At 47.7% G+C, this 20,870-nt stretch overlaps 10 protein-coding genes and 2 non-coding genes across 12 annotated transcripts; 7 read left to right on the top strand and 5 right to left on the bottom strand. All coding sequences in view use genetic code 12, as the record gives it.

The window, feature by feature from the left end:
- Positions 1 to 2,140: 2,140 nt before the first annotated feature.
- Positions 2,141 to 2,554, top strand: CXQ87_004045 (uncharacterized protein; the record flags this gene model as incomplete). The annotated part of the gene is made up of 1 exon (XM_025482499.1): positions 2,141 to 2,554. The coding sequence occupies one exon, from the start codon at positions 2,141 to 2,143 to the stop codon at positions 2,552 to 2,554; it is 414 nt and encodes a 137-aa protein (XP_025337117.1).
- Positions 2,555 to 2,840: 286 nt separating this feature from the next.
- FGR12 (Fgr12p) lies at positions 2,841 to 4,157 on the top strand (the record flags this gene model as incomplete). Its single annotated transcript, XM_025482498.1, has 1 exon — positions 2,841 to 4,157. One exon carries the CDS (start codon positions 2,841 to 2,843, stop codon positions 4,155 to 4,157), a length of 1,317 nt encoding a protein of 438 aa, XP_025337116.1.
- Positions 4,158 to 5,883: 1,726 nt separating this feature from the next.
- Positions 5,884 to 5,957, top strand: CXQ87_004043. The gene has a single exon. It is a non-coding gene; the product is annotated as a tRNA-Val (tRNA).
- A 156-nt stretch (positions 5,958 to 6,113) lies between these two features.
- On the bottom strand, positions 6,114 to 7,861 carry CXQ87_004042 (uncharacterized protein; the record flags this gene model as incomplete). The annotated part of the gene is made up of 2 exons (XM_025482497.1): positions 6,114 to 7,367; positions 7,424 to 7,861. The coding sequence occupies 2 exons, from the start codon at positions 7,859 to 7,861 to the stop codon at positions 6,114 to 6,116; spliced, it is 1,692 nt and encodes a 563-aa protein (XP_025337115.1).
- Positions 7,862 to 8,613: 752 nt separating this feature from the next.
- On the bottom strand, positions 8,614 to 10,353 carry CXQ87_004041 (uncharacterized protein; the record flags this gene model as incomplete). Its single annotated transcript, XM_025482496.1, has 1 exon — positions 8,614 to 10,353. The coding sequence occupies one exon, from the start codon at positions 10,351 to 10,353 to the stop codon at positions 8,614 to 8,616; it is 1,740 nt and encodes a 579-aa protein (XP_025337114.1).
- Positions 10,354 to 10,954: 601 nt separating this feature from the next.
- Positions 10,955 to 12,091, bottom strand: CXQ87_004040 (pepsin-like aspartic protease; the record flags this gene model as incomplete). Its single annotated transcript, XM_025482495.1, has 1 exon — positions 10,955 to 12,091. One exon carries the CDS (start codon positions 12,089 to 12,091, stop codon positions 10,955 to 10,957), a length of 1,137 nt encoding a protein of 378 aa, XP_025337113.1.
- A 724-nt stretch (positions 12,092 to 12,815) lies between these two features.
- Positions 12,816 to 12,887, top strand: CXQ87_004039. Its single transcript has one exon. It is a non-coding gene; the product is annotated as a tRNA-Cys (tRNA).
- Positions 12,888 to 12,965: 78 nt separating this feature from the next.
- VMA5 (H(+)-transporting V1 sector ATPase subunit C) lies at positions 12,966 to 14,096 on the bottom strand (the record flags this gene model as incomplete). Its single annotated transcript, XM_025482494.1, has 1 exon — positions 12,966 to 14,096. One exon carries the CDS (start codon positions 14,094 to 14,096, stop codon positions 12,966 to 12,968), a length of 1,131 nt encoding a protein of 376 aa, XP_025337112.1.
- Positions 14,097 to 15,218: 1,122 nt separating this feature from the next.
- CXQ87_004037 (uncharacterized protein) lies at positions 15,219 to 16,190 on the top strand (the record flags this gene model as incomplete). Its single annotated transcript, XM_025482493.1, has 2 exons — positions 15,219 to 15,236; positions 15,282 to 16,190. The coding sequence occupies 2 exons, from the start codon at positions 15,219 to 15,221 to the stop codon at positions 16,188 to 16,190; spliced, it is 927 nt and encodes a 308-aa protein (XP_025337111.1).
- Positions 16,191 to 16,216: 26 nt separating this feature from the next.
- CXQ87_004036 (uncharacterized protein) lies at positions 16,217 to 16,534 on the top strand (the record flags this gene model as incomplete). The annotated part of the gene is made up of 1 exon (XM_025482492.1): positions 16,217 to 16,534. The coding sequence occupies one exon, from the start codon at positions 16,217 to 16,219 to the stop codon at positions 16,532 to 16,534; it is 318 nt and encodes a 105-aa protein (XP_025337110.1).
- Positions 16,535 to 17,418: 884 nt separating this feature from the next.
- CXQ87_004035 (uncharacterized protein) lies at positions 17,419 to 17,992 on the top strand (the record flags this gene model as incomplete). Its single annotated transcript, XM_025482491.1, has 2 exons — positions 17,419 to 17,466; positions 17,516 to 17,992. 2 exons carry the CDS (start codon positions 17,419 to 17,421, stop codon positions 17,990 to 17,992), a joined length of 525 nt encoding a protein of 174 aa, XP_025337109.1.
- Positions 17,993 to 18,068: 76 nt separating this feature from the next.
- APL4 (Apl4p) lies at positions 18,069 to 20,522 on the bottom strand (the record flags this gene model as incomplete). The annotated part of the gene is made up of 1 exon (XM_025482490.1): positions 18,069 to 20,522. The coding sequence occupies one exon, from the start codon at positions 20,520 to 20,522 to the stop codon at positions 18,069 to 18,071; it is 2,454 nt and encodes an 817-aa protein (XP_025337108.1).
- Positions 20,523 to 20,870: the final 348 nt, after the last annotated feature.

Here is a 20,870-nt window from a genome sequence, read left to right as displayed (position 1 = left end):
GGCTTCCGGTGGCTCTGGATGCATCTCGCAGGGGGCCTGCGGCGCCGGAAAAATGTGGCCTCCGACGATTGCAAAAATAGCCCTCCTGCTTCCATCCACACATCGAAGGCATTGTTGCAAATAGCCAGAATCCGGCAAAACCTTGTGCCAAAACCGGGCCTTCTCCGTGGGTCTCAAAACCGCTTTTTCTTTGTCTGCTGCCGCCCTTGTGCCCTCTTCTTCAAGAATCCCGGTGCGTCCAGTCTGCGCCCAAACGCTTGCTGGTGTCGATGGGTGCAAAAAGCCATGAAGCGGAGGGCCAGGCCCGTGCCGCCGCCTCCAAAACGTAAACAAACGACAAACAAAAACCCATACACAAAAAGCCTTTTCCAGCAACTGCCTCCTTTCTCTGCGGCCCTGGGCTCTGTTTATTGCTCGTTAGGCTGTGTGCTCATCGTGCCGCTGTCGCACCGCACAATGCTGGGCGACGTATTGTCATTTTCTTTTTTCTCCTGGCCGGACTGAAATCTATACTGCCGTTTGCCCCACCGGCCCCACCGGCTCACCTGATGAAAAACCGTTTTGATTGGCCTGGAGAAAAAAAAACAAAAAACAAAGGCTTAATACAGCCCGTTCATTGGCGGGCCGCCGTTGCAATTGCTCCACACTCCAGCTGCGCGGACGTCCACCTGCCTTTTTCCAGCTGCCTTGACCCATTCGATGCGCCAAGAGACATTGTGGTGGTGCCGTTGTTCCATGACGTTGCGGGCGCAGACGGGCATCCACGAAGCTGGCATTGTCACAAACAGCTTTTTAAACTTTCTACTTTTTTGATACTTTTCTAAGAATTCATCAGAAACTCCTGGCAAGGTCATTTTGGCGCAATTTCCAGACGCCAGAATCGCACCCCAGAGGCGGGACCAGAGGCACCGCGGTAATCGCGAGGCCAGGAAGAAGTGGTAGGGGATACGGCATGATTTATTAATTGGGGCATTTTTTTTCCGATCATTCAACTAAGAGGACACAAAGAACAATGAATTGAAGAAAACAAGGTTTGAGCTGAAAAGTGGTCGCCCCAGTGCCAGACAATACATGTAGATGGGAGGCTGAAAATTGCGTTCTCACTGCCTGAGCGGCATCGCCAGGGTCCCTGCGAAGGGGGCTTAAAATTCACACTTTTCGGTATAAATACAGAGGCAATTCCCTCTTTTGCGCTTGCTCTGGCCTTCGTCTCCTGCTATCAAAATCCGCCTCGTCTCATACCGCTAAAGCCAGTGGCCTACTTCTTCACTTCGCACCACATTCGCAGCCATTGACAGATGACAGCTTCTTGGCGGTTCGACACAGCCGCTTTTTTTTTTTTTTAGCTCGGCCCGCCAATGGACCAAGGGGCTTCTAAACTACAGCATTGTGGCATCTTGGGCGGGACGCTAAAGTGTCACAAACAGGGCTTAGGCGAGATCAATATATGCACAGATAACGGTTCCGCCACGAGGTGCCGATCGGATCGGACAATGAGCGGATGGCTGTTTTGGCTGGTTTGGTGTGGACCATTTGGGGGTGAAGCTGAGCTGGTGAATTTTTGTAGACGCTTGTTGAAGGGCAAAGCCTCGTGTCGGGGTGTGTCGAGGAAGCACCGCACTAGCCACAAGTGAGGTTGTAGTAGATAAGGTGGGTATGGTTCGAGGAGATCTGTTGAATAAGGGGGTCAAGAGCTACATCTTTTGCACAAGGTTTGCAAAGTTTAGTGGTAGCGCCTCGACGGGTGATTTGGGAATTGAGAGTCTTTTACTGCTCCATCTAATTGGAAGCGGCCATAAACCAATGACTGTTCTTCGTCACCTTCTAAATTCATTCAAGTTGCTTGACTCACTCTACTTTATTCAATTCCTCTTTTGTGACCTTGTTTTCTACATAATCGACTCATCTTTATCTTCATCCTCATCCTCATCCTCACTACACTTACCTCATTCTCGCCCACTTGCACAAGCAGCTTTTTGCACCCAATCCTTTCAATCTTTAAGCTCCCGCCACAGTCAAGCAGCCACCTTTTCTACTCAATTGGCCTCTATTTCATCACATTTAAACCGCAATATTTTAACAGCCATACCGTTCTTGACCTGGCCGCCCTTTCTACCGTCACCTACTCCATACCCTTCCAATGTCAGTAATGCTTTCGTGGGAGCTCTGGCTCGAATACCAGCTTTCTGAATCCATTGGAAACTCCACGGAATTTCTAACTTTGCCTCAACCCCAGCATGTCCTTTTTGCTGACCTGCCCACGACAATACCCCCTGCTAAACACAGAAACTGGACCAGGCGTCATTTATGGAAACTCAGACCAGCCAGCCAAACTTGCCTGTTTGATCCGCCTACTCCAATTCTCAAAAATAAGATGAACTCCAATTTCGAAACTGAATTCAGGCTTCTTCAAGAAAGCGATAATGAGAGCTTCGAGGAGTTTCATTCCAGATACATGTTTCCAGGGACACCAGAAGACCAGGACTACGACGCCAGACAAAAGCAGCTTTGGGATTGCAAAAGAGGCAGTGAAGCTGGAGATATTTCTAGTTAACTTGGGACCAAAGCGCTCTAGTTGCCTGATAAGTGCTATAGATGATGAATATTATGTTACAGTAACTGAATGATTACGGTAGGCAATAAGTCCAAATTCTCTCTTTTACAAAGGAAAATGAACTGTTCACGAGTAATGTGTAACGTCTCCATCGATTAATGCCTTGTCTTTGAAGCCCCTGGTCTATAGTACATACCCTCATGGCTGCAACACAAACACCACCTCCATCAACTCTTCCTAACACTCTGCCACAAACCCCCATAATCGCCTAGATTTCTGCAAACTAATGTCGCTAACGTCACCGTCTCGCTATGCTTTCTTCAAGAACGAAGAGAAGCCCCAGAAAGGCAAGTCTGAAGAGGGTGAACCTGAAGGCAAGCCAATTGAGGGAAAGTCCGAGAAAGACAAAACCAAGCAAGACAAGCCTAAGGGTAACAAACCGGATGACAAGCCTGAATCTGGAAAGCCCAAGGAGCACAGTCCCAAAATTGGCAAGCCCAAGGTGGAACAGCCCAAGGTGGACAAACCACAAGGCAGGCCCAATCAGAACCAGATTATAAGTGTTCCCAGGCCCGGATGGCCCCCATTTCCCCACTTCATGAGCTACCAAGAAAACTACTTCGACTGGCAGCTGCTCCAGTTTTACAATCATGCCTTCACGGTTGATCCAGCCAATCGTGCTGCAGACCTGCCTCAGTCGCTGGTGTTTCTGTACCGCCAAGCAGAGCCCTCGCTGGATGGTTCAGTCGTTTCAGAGCCATCGAGAGCACCCAAGCTTCCTATACGAGGCCGTCCACGGAAATCACAAAGTCCCGTGGAAACCCCTAAAAAGCCTGATAGAAGCGCCGTCCGCGGTGAGGGACTTCCAGGAACCATATGGCTCTACACCACCGGAGACCAGGTTCGTCGAAACCAGCCAGAGTATGCGGGGAATCTAGATTTTGGCATTTCCCAGCGGTACGCCGCCAGCAACCCGGCTGCCGAGGTAAGTCGCCAGACTTTGGCCACTGTTCGTCTGGAGTTTGCAGCCACCGATGCCTACCGTGCAAGCCTGCGCCGGCGCCAGAAAAACGAGGCTAGTAGCGACGGCCTGGTGCGGAAAAAGCGCAAGCTCAATGGCTGCGAATGGAAGCCGGAGCTGTTGTATAAAACATACAGCGAGTGCAAGCCTGAATTTTTTGATGGCAGCGACTACAACGACCATGTGCCTGCGTCGCTGTGTTTTGGGTTGATCAACATGAGAGCCCCCAAGGCGTGGAGAAGAGGACCTCGGAAGCATTTGCAGCAGAGAAGCGGCACCAAGAGAGTTCGCGCTCGCGCCAGGCCCAAGAGCCCGGAGCCTCTGCTGGAGCTTCTGCCGGAGCTTCTGCCTCTGCCGGAGCCTCTGCCTCTGCCTGAATATTCTCCCGAGTATCTGCCGCCACCGCCACAAGTAACGCAATTTGCCACAGAATCGTTGAATACAACGCCTGAAGCTAAAAACTCGCCAAAGAATGGAAGCAATGTTCCGAAATTCACCACCCAGGCGGAGTTTGAGGCCGAGCAGGCAAGCGCTCGCGCCAGGCTGCAGCAGGACAGAATCGAGGCCTACTGCCGGCAGTAGGCGGTGCGAAGGTCTGGACAAGGCAGTGAGTGTCGAATAGCCCGTAGCTAATCAATTAACTGACAGAGAATGGTCACGGTTTTTAGGATCGCCTCCTTCGCCTTCTTCAAATTCACTGATATTGTGGTCATTTGACCGTTGACCTTTGCAGAGGTGGCCCCGCGGCTGCGAACCCCAGCCAGACCCACAATACGTGACACCTCCGTCCTTCACGCCAGCTGAACAACTTCGCCTACCTTCTCGGCACTTTCCATGCTCTTCGACCCATTTCCTTCAATCCCGATTTTTGTTCCTTTTGCGGCCTGCTCCCGCGCAAGAAGCCCTTTTTTCACCTCCACGCCCCAGCGAAAGCCCGCCATCAGGCCGTCGCGGGCCACCACCCTATGGCACGGAACGAGCACCGCGAGCCGATTCGCAGCCACCGCCCCAGCAACGGCTCGAGCCAGCGCCGCCTCCATCCCCAACGCCGCCGCCACCGCCGAATACGTGGTTGTTTTTCCGCAAGGCACGCTTTCAAGGTGGCGCCACACGCGTTGCTGAAAATCCGTTCCAAACAAATAGCGGGTTGGTATTTTCTGGCGGGACGTGTCGCTCGGGTTGGAAAGGTGGTTTTGCACTAGGGCCACTAGTTCGCGCGGGCCGTTTTTCTGGGGACGGGGCGATAGTTTCAAGCGGCTGAAGTCGTGGCGCATGGTGGCAACAAGCAGGTGCCAGCGGCCGAGAGAAAAGTAGACCACAGTGTCATTTTCGACAACGACAAGGGCGTCTTGCGCCGAGCTGGTTTTGTCAAGTGGAACGTGGAAATAAGTAAGTGACATGGCGCGTTAGATGAAAATAGTGGTGCTGCGTGAGATAATGCAGGCGAGGGTCCCCAGTAGATATGGATCGCAGAGGGATGAGTCATCACGAGGGGTACGTGGCCAGGATCGGGTGTAATTTGTTTGATGGGGGGTTTATTGAGAAAGGGTCAGTTGGGTTTAGGGTAAGTTGGTCGATGGAGGTATAAGGGGGTGATGGAGAGGGATCTGGAGATGGTTGCAAAATGGGGACAGGTGGGATAGCGTGGCGCTGGCGATGGAAGTAAGGTTCATGTGAAGCATTTGGGTTCATGGTTGTTTTCCAGTTTTTCGTGTTGTGGATCTTTGGCTGAAATTTGTGGGTAATGGAGTGTAGTCTTCACTTCGTGGTGATCTTGTTAGGCGACTCCGACTCAAAAGAAGGCTGCACTTTTGATCCCATCAACGGTTCATGAACACCAAAACTGTCACTCTGTGATGGGCCTGATTCCAACATGCTCCTGGAGTCAAGTTTGTGTGCTATTTGGCCGGATCCAGTAGCTGTAAGGGTGATACGAAAGCCAATGAAAGCCTACCTCACAAGACCTAGTATTCGCCTCGCCTGGCAAGATTTCAAAGTCTCACTTAATGGCACTTTAATCATCTTCATCGACATTCTCGATTTAGCAGCCCCTTGTCATCTTCAATTGGTTGTTTAAGTGATCTCTGAAAGCACCTGGAAGGTGCACAACGAGAAGTGCGTTTATGATCACTATGGAGGTGCCAAAAGTCCGTATAATCCTCCAAAAATCCCCAGATTAAAGAGCAACTTTTATCATTTACACTGGACTCTTAATATCAAATTTAGGTTAAAAAGTGCAATTTCTATTAGCAATTAAGTTGTTTACAGCTTTTTCATATTTTACCAGCGCGCCCTCCTCTTCAAGATTGGTTTCGTGGTCTAGTTGGTTATGGCATCTGCTTAACACGCAGAACGTCCCCAGTTCGATCCTGGGCGAAATCACTCTTCTTTTTTGAATTTATTATGACCTTTTTATGTCCAACTATCTTTTTCTTTTCCAAAATTATTACCTCATGCATACGCTGTGTATAAAGTGGTTGCAATATATTGAATATATCGGCACAGCCAGGTGCCTGAGAATTGAAGCTGCAGAATCCATCAGCAGAAAATGCTATACAATCTGTAGTAAAATGGTTTGGAAGCAAGCAAAGCCTTTTCCTCGGCGACTTCCTGCTTCAACGCCTCCAAGTCCATCTCTCTACGGCCTGTGTCGATATCCACCTCATCAATGGGGATGTACAACCGCCAGTTCCTCTTCCAAATCTTGTGGAAAATGTAGAACACGATAATGATAGGGAACGACAAGTAGGCCTTGAAAAATGCCTCGACATTGGGCTTCTCACCAAGTGGGAAAAGCGCAATCCAGAATTGGGCAATGAGCACCAAAATGTTCAAAGTCAAGCCGAAGCAAGAGCCTGGCAAACCAGCCAAAGAAGTGAAAGCCAACTCGTCCGTGCCTCTGCCTCTCCACTTCAAAGCGTATCTGAAACGAATGTGACAGAGACAGATAGAGGCCCAAGTGAACACGGCAGATAATGCAGAAAGAGCCAACATCCAGTCGAAGGCCTCACCCTGTTTGTCGGAAGCTGAAATGAAGCAGAGCAAGCCGAAAACAGCCAGCAAGCCGATACCAAAAATTGGCCTTCCCTTTTTGTCAATGTAGCCGAAGCACTTTGGTGCCATGTCAGCAGCAGCCAAGGCACATAAGGTTCTAGAAGAACCGAAGACAGATGAGTTACCGACAGACAAGACCGCAATGATGATAACAACATTCATCACAGAAGGCAATCCACCGATACCGGCAGCTTCAATGGCAATCACGAATGGGGAGTATCTGGCAGTGCCGTCAGACTTCTTCAAGTCTTCATTATTATATGGCACCAACAAGCCCACCACGACAAGGGAAACAATGTAGAATAAGGTGATTCTCCAGAAAACCTGTTTCGTGGCTCTGGGAAGAGACTTTCTTGGGTTTTTGGTTTCCGCCGCAGCCAAGCCGGCCAACTCCGTGCCCAAAAACGCAAAAGCAGCAGTGACGAAAACAGCACAAAGACCCTTGAAGCCGTTGTTGAAAGCGCCAGGATTGCTCCAGTACTTTCCGCCAATGTAGCCACCTCTAGGACCACCGCCACAGACCAAAACGATACCGAGGATGATGAAACCAATCACAGCCAAGATCTTGAGGAAAGAGAAAACAAACTCTGCCTCACCGTAGCCCTTGACACCAAACAAGTTGATCATGATAATTAAAACGTAGAATGCCGCACAGAAAGCAGCAGGGTTCGTGGACTCATCCCAGAACTGGATCGTGATAGCCGCTGCGACCAACTCAAGAGGTAGAATGACCAACCACTGCATGGTGTAATTCCATGCCATGGCAAATCCCACGAGGGATCAATGAAACGAACATTATAGGTGACGAAAGCACCAGACACAGGGAAACAAATGGCCAATTCACCCAAGGCGTGGACCATGCAGAAAATCATACCGCCAATCAAGGCGTAGGCAATCAAGACCGAGGCTGGGCCACCGTTTGCCAAAACCTTACCTGAACCGATAAACAAACCTGTACCAATAGCACCGCCAATAGCAATCATTTGCAAGTGACGAGACTTAAGCGAACGAGACAAAGGCGACTGGGCGGTGATGATAGCGGCTTTCTCGATATCAGACAAGTTGGGGTCCAAGTTCAACTCGGACTCATCGAAACGACGGAAACTATCCACGAGGCGCCCAAAGAGCCCCATTTGAGGCTCGACCGAGGAAACATCGGAGTCGTATGGCAGCGCCACAACATTGACGCCGTTCTTATCAAACAGCGGACTACTTTCTGGGTTTGCAGCCATTTTGCGTTATCCACCTTGGCGCCCGCCAGCCGCTTTATATGGGTGCAAATCACCTGTATGCACTGTGTGGAATCTGGGGCACCATCACCAGGTACAAAAGATAAAACAAGGCATTATCGTCACCCCGCGTCGTTAATGTGCTCGGAGTGGAAGTTCTGGTTCTGTGGGGGCCAAAAAGTGCCGCATTCCGGCACGATCAGAGAGGTGGTGCTAGGGCGAGTGTGGGGGGAGAAAATAGCATTCAGCCGTATCCTCCCCGCCTGTAATCCGCGCCAGAATTCTAGTTTCTTCCGCGCCAGTTCGGCGATTATGGCGCCAGACCACCTCAATTGACTTTGTCTGACTTTGTCTAGATTAATCAGTCGGGGACTCTGCCCTCGAGGAACTCATCTGCTTGTTAGTAAATGCTGTACTTTTGGACTCATACGGGTGTTAGTTGATTTCAGTCGGCGTGGCCGTCATGACGATAACGCATATTGAATAATCACTGTCCATCTCGGAGGGCACATACCTTGAATTGGGTTTGGGTGGGGATGGAGGCCGGAAAGAGGAAAAAAAAAGGACTGAGGTAGGAAACGGAATGAGATTCCCGAAGGTTTTTTTCGTACCCGCTCATCGCTACCGACTCTGCAGTATCAAGGCCTCGCTCGATTGATACTCATTGTAGATGCTCGTAAAACGTTGCCCCTCGCCTTGGCATTATGTCAAGCAGCGGTATGCGGACTTCAACTTCCACCAGCTGGTTTCAGCCACTATCTCAATTCCAGCTGGATCTTTTTGGCCCAACGCTGAAGCGACTCCACTTTGTCGAGGACCTCGTCTTCGCCGTCGTTGGACTCGTCGGCAACGGCGTTTTGCGTTTGTGCTGTATCTTCCTGCTGCTCTGAAAAGACCTTCTCCTTTTGTGTCACCGTCGTACGTACCAACGCCGGAAACGTGTTCTTCATGTAACCAAACCACTCCTCCACAAGACTGCCAATTTTGGCCCAATCGAAGAAACGAATGTGAACGTTGCCGGGAAAGATTACAGAGTTTATCACAGACTGTGCACATTTTGCGTCTTGCTCTTTGTTTTCCGGACAATAGTCGATATCCATGGCGTTTGAAGTATCTGCAGAGTCTGTCCAAAGGCCGTTGAATCCAACAGCCAACAAGATGCGAAGATTGTTCTGCACGTCCGAGGCGGTTAGCGTACTAGGGAGGAACTCTTTTTTGCTAGACTGTATTTCGATGAATTTGTTTGCAAAATCCACCTTGATACTGTGGTAGTTTCCCTGGTTAGCCATCTTGATGAGGAGATCCTCTAGATGTGCTTCGCTCTCTAGTTGGAGTTTTCGAATCACCAGATCAAAACGTATTGTTTTGTATGCTTTGAGAAGGTTGAGCAAGAGCCTGACCTTGATATTATGCAAAATGTGGCCCGAGGCATTTTCAAAGATTCTGTCGTGGATGAGGGCGTCGTTCTCGGTTTTCATCTTCTCTAGCACGTAAAGGTACCCTTTGAGATCAAGAGTTTCACAGCAGTTCACAAGCTCAATCAAGTTTCTGTACTCTGGAAGAGCGGCGTATGACTGGGTTTCCTGAGACTCAAACGGATTGACCTCGTTTTCAGTGAGCAACAGGCACAAGCTGAGATACTTCAAAATCTTTTTCTTCGTATCCGAGCCAGCTTCATCGTAGTTCTTGAAGGCCTCATAGAATTCGACACGCGCCGTCTCGAAGTTCCTTCTATAAAAATGGATGGTAGCGCTGCATTCTCTGATTACACCCATTACACGGGGATGCGTGATAGTGGATGAGACCTTTGAGGCCTTTCTATGCAAATAGCTCAACCGCAGTAGATTGATGTCGGTTTTGAAAGTGTATTCGATCTCAGCAGCGATGATATCAAGAATGTATGAGTTTTGCGTCAGTTCAGAGACTGATTCCAACTTGGAGTTTATCGCTGCAATGAGCAGAGAGCACTCGTCTAGCGGGCCGTTATCCAAGAAGTTGCGTAGCCTGTTCATGTTAATTCTGATCCAGAGTCTCTGACCCGAAACCGCCAGAGCCATGGAATCCTGCAAATGTGAAACGATCACGTCGTACATTCGGAGCACAAACTGCTGGTCGTTGCATGCCGAGTATCTGTGGAGCAATTTGGAGATCGAGTCCTCGGCGTAGTTGCCATTGAGCTTGGGTAGTAGCTGGATCAAGCTGCCAATGTATTCGAGCACATCATCAAAACGGCCCTGGTGGTACGCCATTTTGGCCAATTGCTTGCGTGCCTTGAATATCCATTCCACGTCTTCATTTGGGTCTGCCGCGGCAATCAAAGCCTTCATTTGTTCAGAGGCAGCATCAAGCGAGTCCTCCTTCAACGACTTGGCATAGTAGTATTTGTTTTCAGTGGAGTCCTGATCAGGGACCTCGCTCTGGATAACGTCGTCATCTTCATCCTCAAATTCAAATTCATAGCTTTCTTCAGACAAAAAGTCATCTTCGTCAGACATGCTAGGAAGAGTAGGAGAGAGTTAACGGTATACTCAACGTTGATGTACACTGTGTGTAGGAGGAGCCAAGAGGCAAAGAAAGAAGCTGATCAATTGGCTGATTGAGCAGAGCAGTGGGGCGTATATACAAAGGATTTGGTCGAATTAGTCAAAATTATTTGTTATGTCTTAATCGGGTCGGTGTGCGTTCGAGATGTTGATGGTACATTATAGTTGCGATGGCTGCAAACTCTGTAGATCCCACACTGGAATGCCGAACACATATCGATTGACCAAAAACTTTACAGTTTTATATTAGTGAGAATGGAAAGTATGGAAGTCTGAGGTTCGTCGTTTCAATCGACCTATTCCAAGTTTTGAAGCTGAAGTTTCAATACCACACCCTCAAGAGTACCTTATGAGGACTCTCCCTAAAAAGGCAAGTCATAACGGGATTTCTCTAGGAACTGTCACTTCATTTGCAGAACATTTAAGAGCTTGGCAACCCGCGATGCCACCTACTCTCTGATATCAATTGAGTATAATCCATTCTCTAACGTAAGCACGAATGAGGCTTCAAAGCCGAAAACCATCGCAAGAACAAATATTGTAATTCCCTTCACTAAGCAGAAACAATGTTGGAAGTCACTGAATCCTTGAACTGAGCCACGGAAATCTCCTTGTTGGTGAGATCATAGTACACATACGCCTGTCTCAAAAAGACGTCTCCAAGAATGAAATTTCTCTGACTGGGTTGGGCACCCACTATACAAGTCTCGCCCCATTTGACCAAAATATCCTTGTAAGACAATTTAATCACGTTCTTGCCGAAATTGAACTCCAAGTACTTGTCGGAAGGCTGGTTGCAGTCTGCAACGTAGTAGTCCTTTTCTGGGGTAGCGCTCAACGCCTCGATGGTATCGTTGTAGACCTGCTGAGGCCACAAATTCCAGGAAGTGCCCGAATCCAAAAGGTAGCTGGTTGTTTCATTGTAGTCGGTTCCATTGATTGACAGCGAAACGACATCAAGAGACAAAGCCTCCACGCCCTTTGGAATAGGGTACTTGACCAATTCTCCCTCGTACTTGTTCTTGTCAATACCACCGAAGATTATTGTGCCCGACTCAGAGCCCAAATACAAGGAGTAACTGGCTTCTGGGGTAACACCTGCCACTTTCAAAGCCTCAGGCAAGTTGTCGTACTTCTCATTAGTAGACTCCACAGCCTTACTTGCCACACCAAGAATGCCTGGTCCGCTGAATTTGGCAGATTCCACCACGGCAAACTGGAGATCTTTCAAAAGCCCCTCTATCTGAGAAAACGAGAAATCGTCAAGGAAGTACTCACCCTTTGCATTCGTGCCATCCAAGTAAGCAATGGAAAATGAGTTGTTCACCGGGGTACTGCCGGCCTCTTCCGGATCAAAAGTTCCACCAGTGGTGCTCAGAACATTGGGTCCATACACCCAAAGATCAGCCAGGCCGGTGTCCAAGGAAACAGTGATTTTTTCACTCTCAGGACCCAAGTAGATGTCGAGCCAGTAGTTGACATTGTTGTGGTTTGAAAGCAGGGCGGAGTCGTAGCGTTTTTCAATGAGTTGCAGGCCTAGTTTCTGGAAAAAGTCGATATTCCAAAACTTCGAGTCCGGGCCGAAGTTTCGGGAAATGCTGAAGTCAAAAGACAAAGGCTTAGGAACCAGCTTGATGGCTGCAAAAGGCAATGCAGAAGCTGTAGCGAGCGTAGCTAACGAAACAAGCATTGATAGAGGAGTAAATGAAGAGAGTAAAAGACATTTCAAGGGGCGAAGCAAATGACGTTTTATAGCATGGATCCGATGTCTAGTTTGCTGGCTGCGTTAAGCCACTTCACTTGCATTCAGTGTGGGTCTCACAAGCCACGATATTTCCCAAACAGGTGCCATGTGGCCGGAAAGAGGAAAATGATAAACTGCTTCTGGTGGTTTAAAAAGATGCAATGATGACAGAACATCTGGCCGATCTTCGGGTGCACTTTGTGTTGGTATCTCACAGCCCGTTATCAACAAAGCCGTTGAACAAAACCAAAGTTTAAATCAAAGAACTGACACAAAACGGCTTTCCCAATATTGCTGGTTTCAACTCCGCACATGAGACTTTTCAGATAGCCACAGTGCATTAGTCTGCAAATACGGCCACCTCAGTGAGCGGCATGGATTTCCCCTTACACCTGAACCGCACAAGGCACAGGGATAGGGGTTTCTAGAAAGAAGAATTGAGAGCCATAGATACGACTTCAGGTGAAATTGAAATTGTGGAAGCATTGATTTATGCGCAGAAGGTTATTTTGCGCATAACTCGCTCAAAACCGGGATTTACGCCGATTTCACTTGCAACCATACTTTTCTGCGCATAAGAAATTGAAAACAGGTATCAAATTTTGATAATTCCAAAATCCTGTTTCAGTTAATGGCTCATATTACTTTGTAAGTCAGATTTTAACATAATGCTCGTATGGCGCAGTGGTAGCGCAGCAGATTGCAAATCTGTTGGTCCTTAGTTCGAACCTGAGTGCGAGCTCTTTTTTGCCATTCTCGTCAACACTTTCGGAATTTTTTTGATTTCTACATCACAACTTCATTATCCGTTTATCTAGCACTATACAATCTCGACCGAGTACAACACAAATGGCTCGTACTCAGAGTCCACCAATGATGCATACTCATGCAAATTGTTCCCTTGCGAGAAGCCGTCGCCGCCCAAGTAGCCAAACTTATTAATCAACTCCTTCTTGGCCTTCTGCAACTGCTGTTCGGGGTTGCTGCCCACAAACCTGATGGAGTAGGAGTCAAACTGAGGAGGCAACCCGTACCTCAACACACTCTCAACGTATATGCGGATGGCTTTGATGTGGAACCAGGAGGAGAAGATCTCCGAGTAGGCAGTCTTGGCCAATCTAATCACATCGTTCTTCGTCTTGGCCTCGGTGGCTCTCGTCAAGTCGAACTCTTTTCTCAACTCGTTCAAGTTCTCCTCAGAGTAAGTGAAGTCTGTTCTTGGATGCCATTTCTGTTCTCTGGCGGCGGTGATGAACTCGTTTTGGTACTTTTTGAATAACGTAACTGTAAACAAAGTCCACTCAGAGTCTTGAGCAATGTTCTGGGCGCTTCTGGGAATGACAAACTCGGTCAATTTTTCGTACGTTTTCTTGAACTCGGCCACCGATGATTTGGGCACAGCAACCACGATCGTCGTCAAGTACTCAGAATCCAACACAAACTGCTCTGGCTTGACAATGTCGTGCAAAGAACGGATCGACAAGTCACCATTGCGTTTTCTGTCCGCAGCAGCAAAGTTTGACTTGGCGGTCTGGTACTGCTGATACGACAGTCTCACGTCGTTATCCAACAGCAAGGCCTCCTGTGAAATGAGATCCACAAGCTCCTTGATCGACTTGTCCAATCTGTACTTGGATGTGTTCCACGAGAAGGATTCAATGTAGTTGGTGACAGGTCTCTTGTTCACCTGCCTAGTCTCGGCAAACAGCCTGTTTGGCTCGACATTGTTCAAAACATCAACAACCTTTGCCACCGAGCCGCCCAAAGTCGAGTCGATCTTGGCCAATTCCTCTGAGATTTGAACCAACTGGTCCAACGTTTTAATCTGAAAGTCGGGCAATTTGAATTCAGAAAGCAGCTGTGGGCCTCCGCCAGGCTGCAGCTCCAATGTGGCACGTGAGTTGGCCGATTGGGGCAACGACACAAGAAGGTATTGTGGAGGCTGGTCCATTGTGGTCGGAGAAGTGAGTATCGGTGGTAACAGTGGAGGTGTCTTGATAATCGGAGTCCTGGTGCACGGGTGTGTTGGTATCACCACGGAGACCCTATCCCTGAATGAATTGTAAACCGGTCGATTGGTTAGACAATTGGAGGATGTCTATTTAGGGTGCTTGTAGAGGACTTTTTGTTGACAGGTATTTATCTGATACGGTGCCGGTGTAATGGGGTGTAATTTGCTGGAGACCGATTTCGCAACCATTCAAGCTCGTGACGAATGTAAGGTGTGATAAGGGAAAATGGGTCTGACGGCTATTTCTTCTTTTTCCTTCGTTTTGCTCTTTCGTTTCATAATGGGAAAGGTCGTCTTGAACCTCATCGTACATCCCCTTGAGTGATCTTTGTAGATTGCTTGATGATAAAACCAGGAGTAACAGATCAGCTTTCAATGAATCAATGTAAGCGCAATTGGCCATTGACAATCTGCAACCTGTTTCATTTTTTTGAAAATATACAAAACTGTTTTATTTAATGACTTGGCTCATACTTTCATATGTTGTCTCATTATCGTAATGAGAAACCAAAGATCGCAAGATTTCAAAAAATACATCGAGCTCCAAAAATCCGAAGCCAAGTAAAACTGAAGAAGAAGGCCTGGCTTTGACTAAAAACCACTATTTTCTGAAGGTTTCTCTTCCTCTTCTCAAGATATTGTGTAAAGCTAAGACTGTCTGCCATTGATTTTCCAACTTGCACCTCCAATTAAACGGATGACTATAAGCTTCAAGCAACGCACCCGTCCGACGATTAAATGTATAGAATTCACAAAATCTCGATTCAACAGCACCTCAAATCCTTGCTTAATCATCCACCGGAGCCCTGATCCATCGTTTTTCGCAACCAAATGTCAGTATCGCCATGAGCCGCCTCTAACTCAACAACTCCAACAATTAACCACTTATTCCAACAAATACTCGATTCAAACCTCTACCGAACCACACTGAATGATTTCAATATCAACAACCCACTAACCGTTGATATCTACGCCATCAGTACTACTACTGTCCTGCATCCCCACGTCTCTGCGATGCCTCATCATTTTTTCATACTAGCTTCATCTCTGCTCTAAGAAACCATGACGAACTCTCTAGAGGTATGTACTAAGTGATTCCCCATTTACCCAGCTACTAACATCCAGGAACGTTTGAAAACACACTCCTCGGCTTTCGACGGGTTGTTGTCCTTGATACCCGCAAAGTACTACTATGACGATGCTACCCAAGATCAGTGGCAGCAGAAGAAGAAGACGAAGAAGGAGGCTGCTGAAGACAAGAGGGCCAAGTTGGACCCTGAAAATGCATCCCTGGCAGACACATACAACAACGGTGGTGCCAGCGCCAAAGACGTGATGGATAATAAAGCTAAGACTGCTAAGAAGGTTTCACTTCCGAAAGCCTCTTCTCCTTCAGACCACAGCGATGAGGAGGTTATAAACGGAAAGGCCGGCCTAGTATTTGACGATGAAGGCGACGTACATGAGGCCAAGCAGGAGGAGAAGTTGAAGTCACAGAAGCTACAGCAAAAGCTGAAACCACAGAAGAAGCAGCTCAGCGAGGAAGAGAAGCAGGAAAAGGAAAAGAAAAGGCTCGAATTGAAGGAGAAGCTTGCCAGCAAAATCCAGATTCTCAGAGAAAAGAGAAGAGCACCCGGCACGAAAAATGCTGGTCCGCTAAAAAGCAGAGAGCAGATCCTTGCCGAGCGTAAGAAGAAGCAGGAGTTGAAAAGACAAGAGAAGCTTAAAAGAAAGAGAGAAGAGGACGAGGCCGAGTTCGTGGAAGGCGGCAACGCCGACGAGGACAAGTCAGAGGGTGAAGATAAGTCAGAGGGTGAAGATAAGTCAGACGATGAAAATGACGATATGCTCTTTGGCAACATTGTTTTCAAGGATGGCACCCGTGTTACATCCGACTTGTCCAAGCTCCGGAACGGCATTGCTCAGAATAAGAAGAAGGGCCCCGCCAACAACGATATCAAAGCACACTTGGTGAGACTTGAAAACAAAAAGCGCAAGTTGGCCCTGATGACCCCGAAGAGCAGGCCTCGTTGAAAGAATCCGACCAGTGGAAGAGTCTAATGTCGCAAGCGGAGGGCGTGAAGGTCAAGGATGATGAAAAGCTTTTGAGAAAGTCGTTGAAGAGAAAAGAGAAGCAAAAGCTCCGTTCCGAGACAGAGTGGAAGGACAGAAAGCAGCTGGTGAAGGACACGATTGCCGCCAGAGCCAAGAAGAGAGAAGCCAACTTGAAGGCCAGAAAGGACAACAAGGGCAAGAAGGGTAAGAACCAGCCCCGGTTGAGGAAATTTTCTGGAGTGATCAAGAAGGGTGGAAAGCCCAAGGACGGCAAAAAGCGTCCTGGGTTCGAGGGCAGTGCCAAGTCCAAGGGCAAGAAATAAGCTTTCAGCTTCACAGATCTAACGGTAGTATGATACGGCGTATATAGGGAGATTGAATAGAAAGGCCAGGCAGGGGAGCGTAGGAAATAGCAGATGGAGAGTTTTATGAGGCTGAGTAATCAGGCAAGTTCGTTTTTTTGAATGCTTTGGGACTTAAACTAAAAAATCGATCATCTGTTTCAGAAATTATGTGGGTGCTACAGAAAGTCTTAGACACTGGATCAATGGGAACTTGAAAACTTCCATTTTTACTAGCTCTCCAAAAATTTCATTCAAAAAGCATTTAGCTCGACTTTGATCACCATATTCACACAAAAAGAGCAAAATCTCATTCTTCTGAATTACTCGATTCTGTTGTGTGAAACTTCTGCACTGGTGAAAATTGCCCTTTTGCGTATGTCTGTCGGCGTATCTCACGAGCCACAGATAACGGCGATGTCATCGCTCCACTAAGATATGACTTTTTTCCCTTCTAACTTCAGAACCTAAATATCATTAGCTGATCATTTTCATGGCTTGATTTAGACTACATGGACTAAGTGAACTAGTCCTTTACACCACCCCTGATTCCTGCCAGAAATTGTTCCATACATTCACTGAGGCTCGGTCGGCCATGCTTTCCTGCACAATGGCGACCGTCCCTTTTGACAAATGTCCCAGTACGACGAAGGACAGGCTGCAAACGATAACAAACGGGCCAAGGCTGCTTATTTGAAAGGTAATTTAATCATTTTTTCAAAACCGTAGTATAATATTTTGCGGAATTCCCATGAAACATGGGTAAAACACATAACTGCACGTGACAGCATACCTGCACAGCCCTCGGCGACATTTCCCGCTTCGACCATTGCTGGTTTCACCATCTACATATCACTTTTCTTATAATGTCTGCTCCAGATCAAATCAAGGGCGTTTTGGCCAAAATCGACAAGGTATGTGAAAACCCTCATCTTCTTCATCATCAAATTCTAACCATTTCAGGCTACCGCTGGTATCCAACCATTGCAGGTGTTTGAACAGCAAACTGGCTTGCCTAGATCCTACGCTGTTTTGGGCTTCGGTGTGCTCTACTTCATTGTCATTTTCTTGAACGTTGGTGGTGTTGGCCAATTGTTGTCCAATATTGCTGGTTTCGTTATTCCCGGTTACTTCTCCTTGATTGCCTTGGAGACTACTGGTAAGGACGACGACACCGAGTTGTTGACCTACTGGGTTGTTTTCGCCTTCTTCAATGTCATTGAGTTCTGGTCCAGAGCCATCTTGTACTGGGTGCCATTCTACTTTTTCCTCAAGACCATCTTCTTGCTTTACATTGGTGTCCCAGCTTTCGGTGGTGCCAAGATCATCTACTCCTCCGTTATCCAGCCATTCTCCAGAAAGTACGTTGTCAACCAGGGTCCTGTCAAGTCCCACGTCAACGACGCTGCTGAGGGCATCTCCTCCTCCGTGAACTTGTAAGCCCCGCGGTGGTTTATGTATGTCGGGCTACCCCATACAAATATATGCTCCAATCTTATTTTATTTTTCAGTTGTATTACAAAGTCCCCGTGAATCCAGCAAAGTCAAACTGGTCCTCTCTAGTCTCCCCGTCGAGTCTGTACTTCACCTTCACTCTCAACTTCACCTTGGACCCTGCTTTACCGGTGATACGCAATGCCTGGCGAATCACATTGCTGGTGACAAGCGAATCGCTTCCTTGCGTCGTTGTAATATTCAACTTTTGAGTCTTGGGCACAGCGAAAAGCAATTGCACTTGGTCCACCTTGCTGGGGCTTGTAGAGGTGATGTTGGCATTAAAGCTACCCAGGCCTTCCTGGAACGACTGGTCGCCAAAAGCAATTCTCAAATGACCATCAGCAAATGCCTCCACCTCTGTAGATGATGGTACTGGGGCGGATTGTGGGGCTGGTTGTCTTTGCGACAGCGGTTGGTCATACAAGTCAAGAAGACCGTTGGATGCTGCTGCGGGTTTCGATGCTGGGGGTGCTGAGGGAGTCAGGCCGAAAATGTCCAGCAATAGGTCATTGTCAGTAGCCTGCTCAGCAGCAGGCTGACTTGATGCTGCTGGAGCGTCGTCTAACAAGTCTAGTAAATCTTCAGTCTTCTCAGAAGACGATGTTAAGGTTTTGGGCACCTTGGTCAGGATGTTTCCACCATGCAAGGTCAAGGACTGTCTGTCCTTGATTGGAGGGGCAGGCATGTGTGCCAAAAGACCCTGCTTCAATTTTTGATTTTGACCGAATATCTGCTGATATTCGATAGCACGCGTTTGAATCTCGAGGTTGGTGTCGTAGCTGCGAGAGTTGAGGATAAGACGCAACTGCTCGAGAGAAGCTGAGTCCTTGAACTTCACCGAAAGCTTCACCACTGCTGTCAAGATGTATGCGACAAGCTGCGTAGTCTCTGCATCATTGAAGTTGGAGTTGTTGATGTAACCGTTGATGAGGTCTAATATAGCTAACTCAGACGCAACCACTTGCTTGCCATTTATCTCCACCTCAGTACCGAGAATCGAATCAGCATACTCTCCTAAACACCACACACTGACAACAGCCAAAGCAAATTGCAGTGGGTCCTCCACAGCAGCCAGGAAGAGACGAGACACAAGATGTTTTCTCAAGTCTGCCGAGCTGCATCTCATCATGAGAGCCAAGATGTTCGAGATAATGTCGGATGTGATGTAGTTACCAGAAACCTTAAGCATGCGGATTAAGGTGTCAAAGTGCCATTTTTCGTTGGGCGAATATTTCGACGATGCAATGGTGATTTGCGAGGTGATGTAGGGCTTCAACTCGTTGTCAGTACAATTCTCCAAGAAGGTCAAGATCTCGCGGATCAAAACCCGGATATTCTCTCCATTGAGGATGGCAAAAGCAAGCTCCAAGGCTCTCCGACGAATTGAAATGTCGCCATCCATAAGACAACTAACAATGGTTTGGCGATGTCTCTGCACGGCCAATGGCTCGTAGTCTATCACGGTGAGAAGCATCTCGAGAGCCACGTAACGGATGTTGTTGTCCTTGATCAGCAAAAACTTACCAAGCAGGTTGATACCAAGAACACGAAGCGATTGGTCAGACTTGATCGCAAAAATGGTCTTGATACACTCGTACATGATGGCGTGAGCAGCGTTCTTGACACTGTCTAAGTTCAGCGCCACTTGTGTGAGGATATCGTTCATCTGCTCCAAAAACTCACCTGGGAAGTTCTCGTCAGTGGCCAAGATTCGTAACGTGTGAAGCAAAGTCACTTGCAAGAATGGGTCAGTGACACCGGAAACATCGAAATCAGGCATGTATCCGCTGGTGATGATTCTTCGCAAATGCTCCATCAAACGGGGAGCCAATCTCATCACGGCTTTTCTCTGTTCTGGGCAATGCTGGTACATTTCCTGGATCATTCGGCACACACCAAGCAAGATCTGGGGCTGTTTCTCCTTCAGCATCTGCTGAACCAATGGCAAAAAGACTTCACCCAAGTCAGGTTCCTTGCTTATCAACTTAGCGGCCACGATACTGGCCTTCTTCTTCAAGTAGGTCGAGCTGGTGGTTTTGATGATCTTCTCCACGTCATTGTACAAATCACGAGCCAATTCCGGCGAAGCAATGTTTCCAAGGCAGGTAAGGGCCAATCCGACGATGAAGGTGTTTGGATGCTGCATATCGTTGTCCAAGGAGTTCGTCAAAAGCGTCAAGACTTCCTGATTCTCATCCAAGAGAAGCATAACAGCCAAGTACCCCAGTCTCTTATCGGCAAAACGCGGAGATGCAAGTAATTTGAGGCATTCCACTTGACCAAAATGAGTCTTCTCGCCCAAGATGTAAAGATAGAGCAACTTGGAGATGTTTATTCGTCTGGTGGTCTGGTCCAAATTTGGGTCTCTGAAGGAAGTCCTTATACTGGCGGACTCTTTGCGCACGACGGTCCTTTCGTCCGCAATCGTTTTGGCCTTACGAACAGCCTTGATGAACAGTTTCAACGATCCCATGGCAGGCGAGGCTGGAAGAAGGTTTCGTGGCTTGAGGTTTTGAAAACTTGGTATTTGTTGATATCGTGGTGTACGGGTGTAATCACCAGGCCGATCAGAGGGTCCACGATTTCACCCAATTGGGGGTATAGAGAACGTATTAACGGGATATTGGCATTTTCCAAAAAAGATCCTAAGCGAAAAATGTGAATTTAAAGGACATATCGGGGATGTCTTACATTGCCTCTACATGCACACTATCAACGGTATTTGCACCCAAACAAGGACCCATAAACACCTACATTTGTGCTAAAGTAGGATTTGATTTCTGAAAAATCTATCCAAAAAAGCCAATTGTCTTTGTAAATT

The sequence above is a fragment of the Candidozyma duobushaemuli genome, assembly GCF_002926085.2.
Source record: "Candidozyma duobushaemuli strain B09383 chromosome Unknown D_B09383, whole genome shotgun sequence".
Lineage (NCBI taxonomy): Eukaryota > Fungi > Ascomycota > Pichiomycetes > Serinales > Metschnikowiaceae > Candidozyma > Candidozyma duobushaemuli.
Note: the sequence above shows the minus strand (reverse complement) of the source record. Positions and strands in the feature narration are given on the sequence as shown.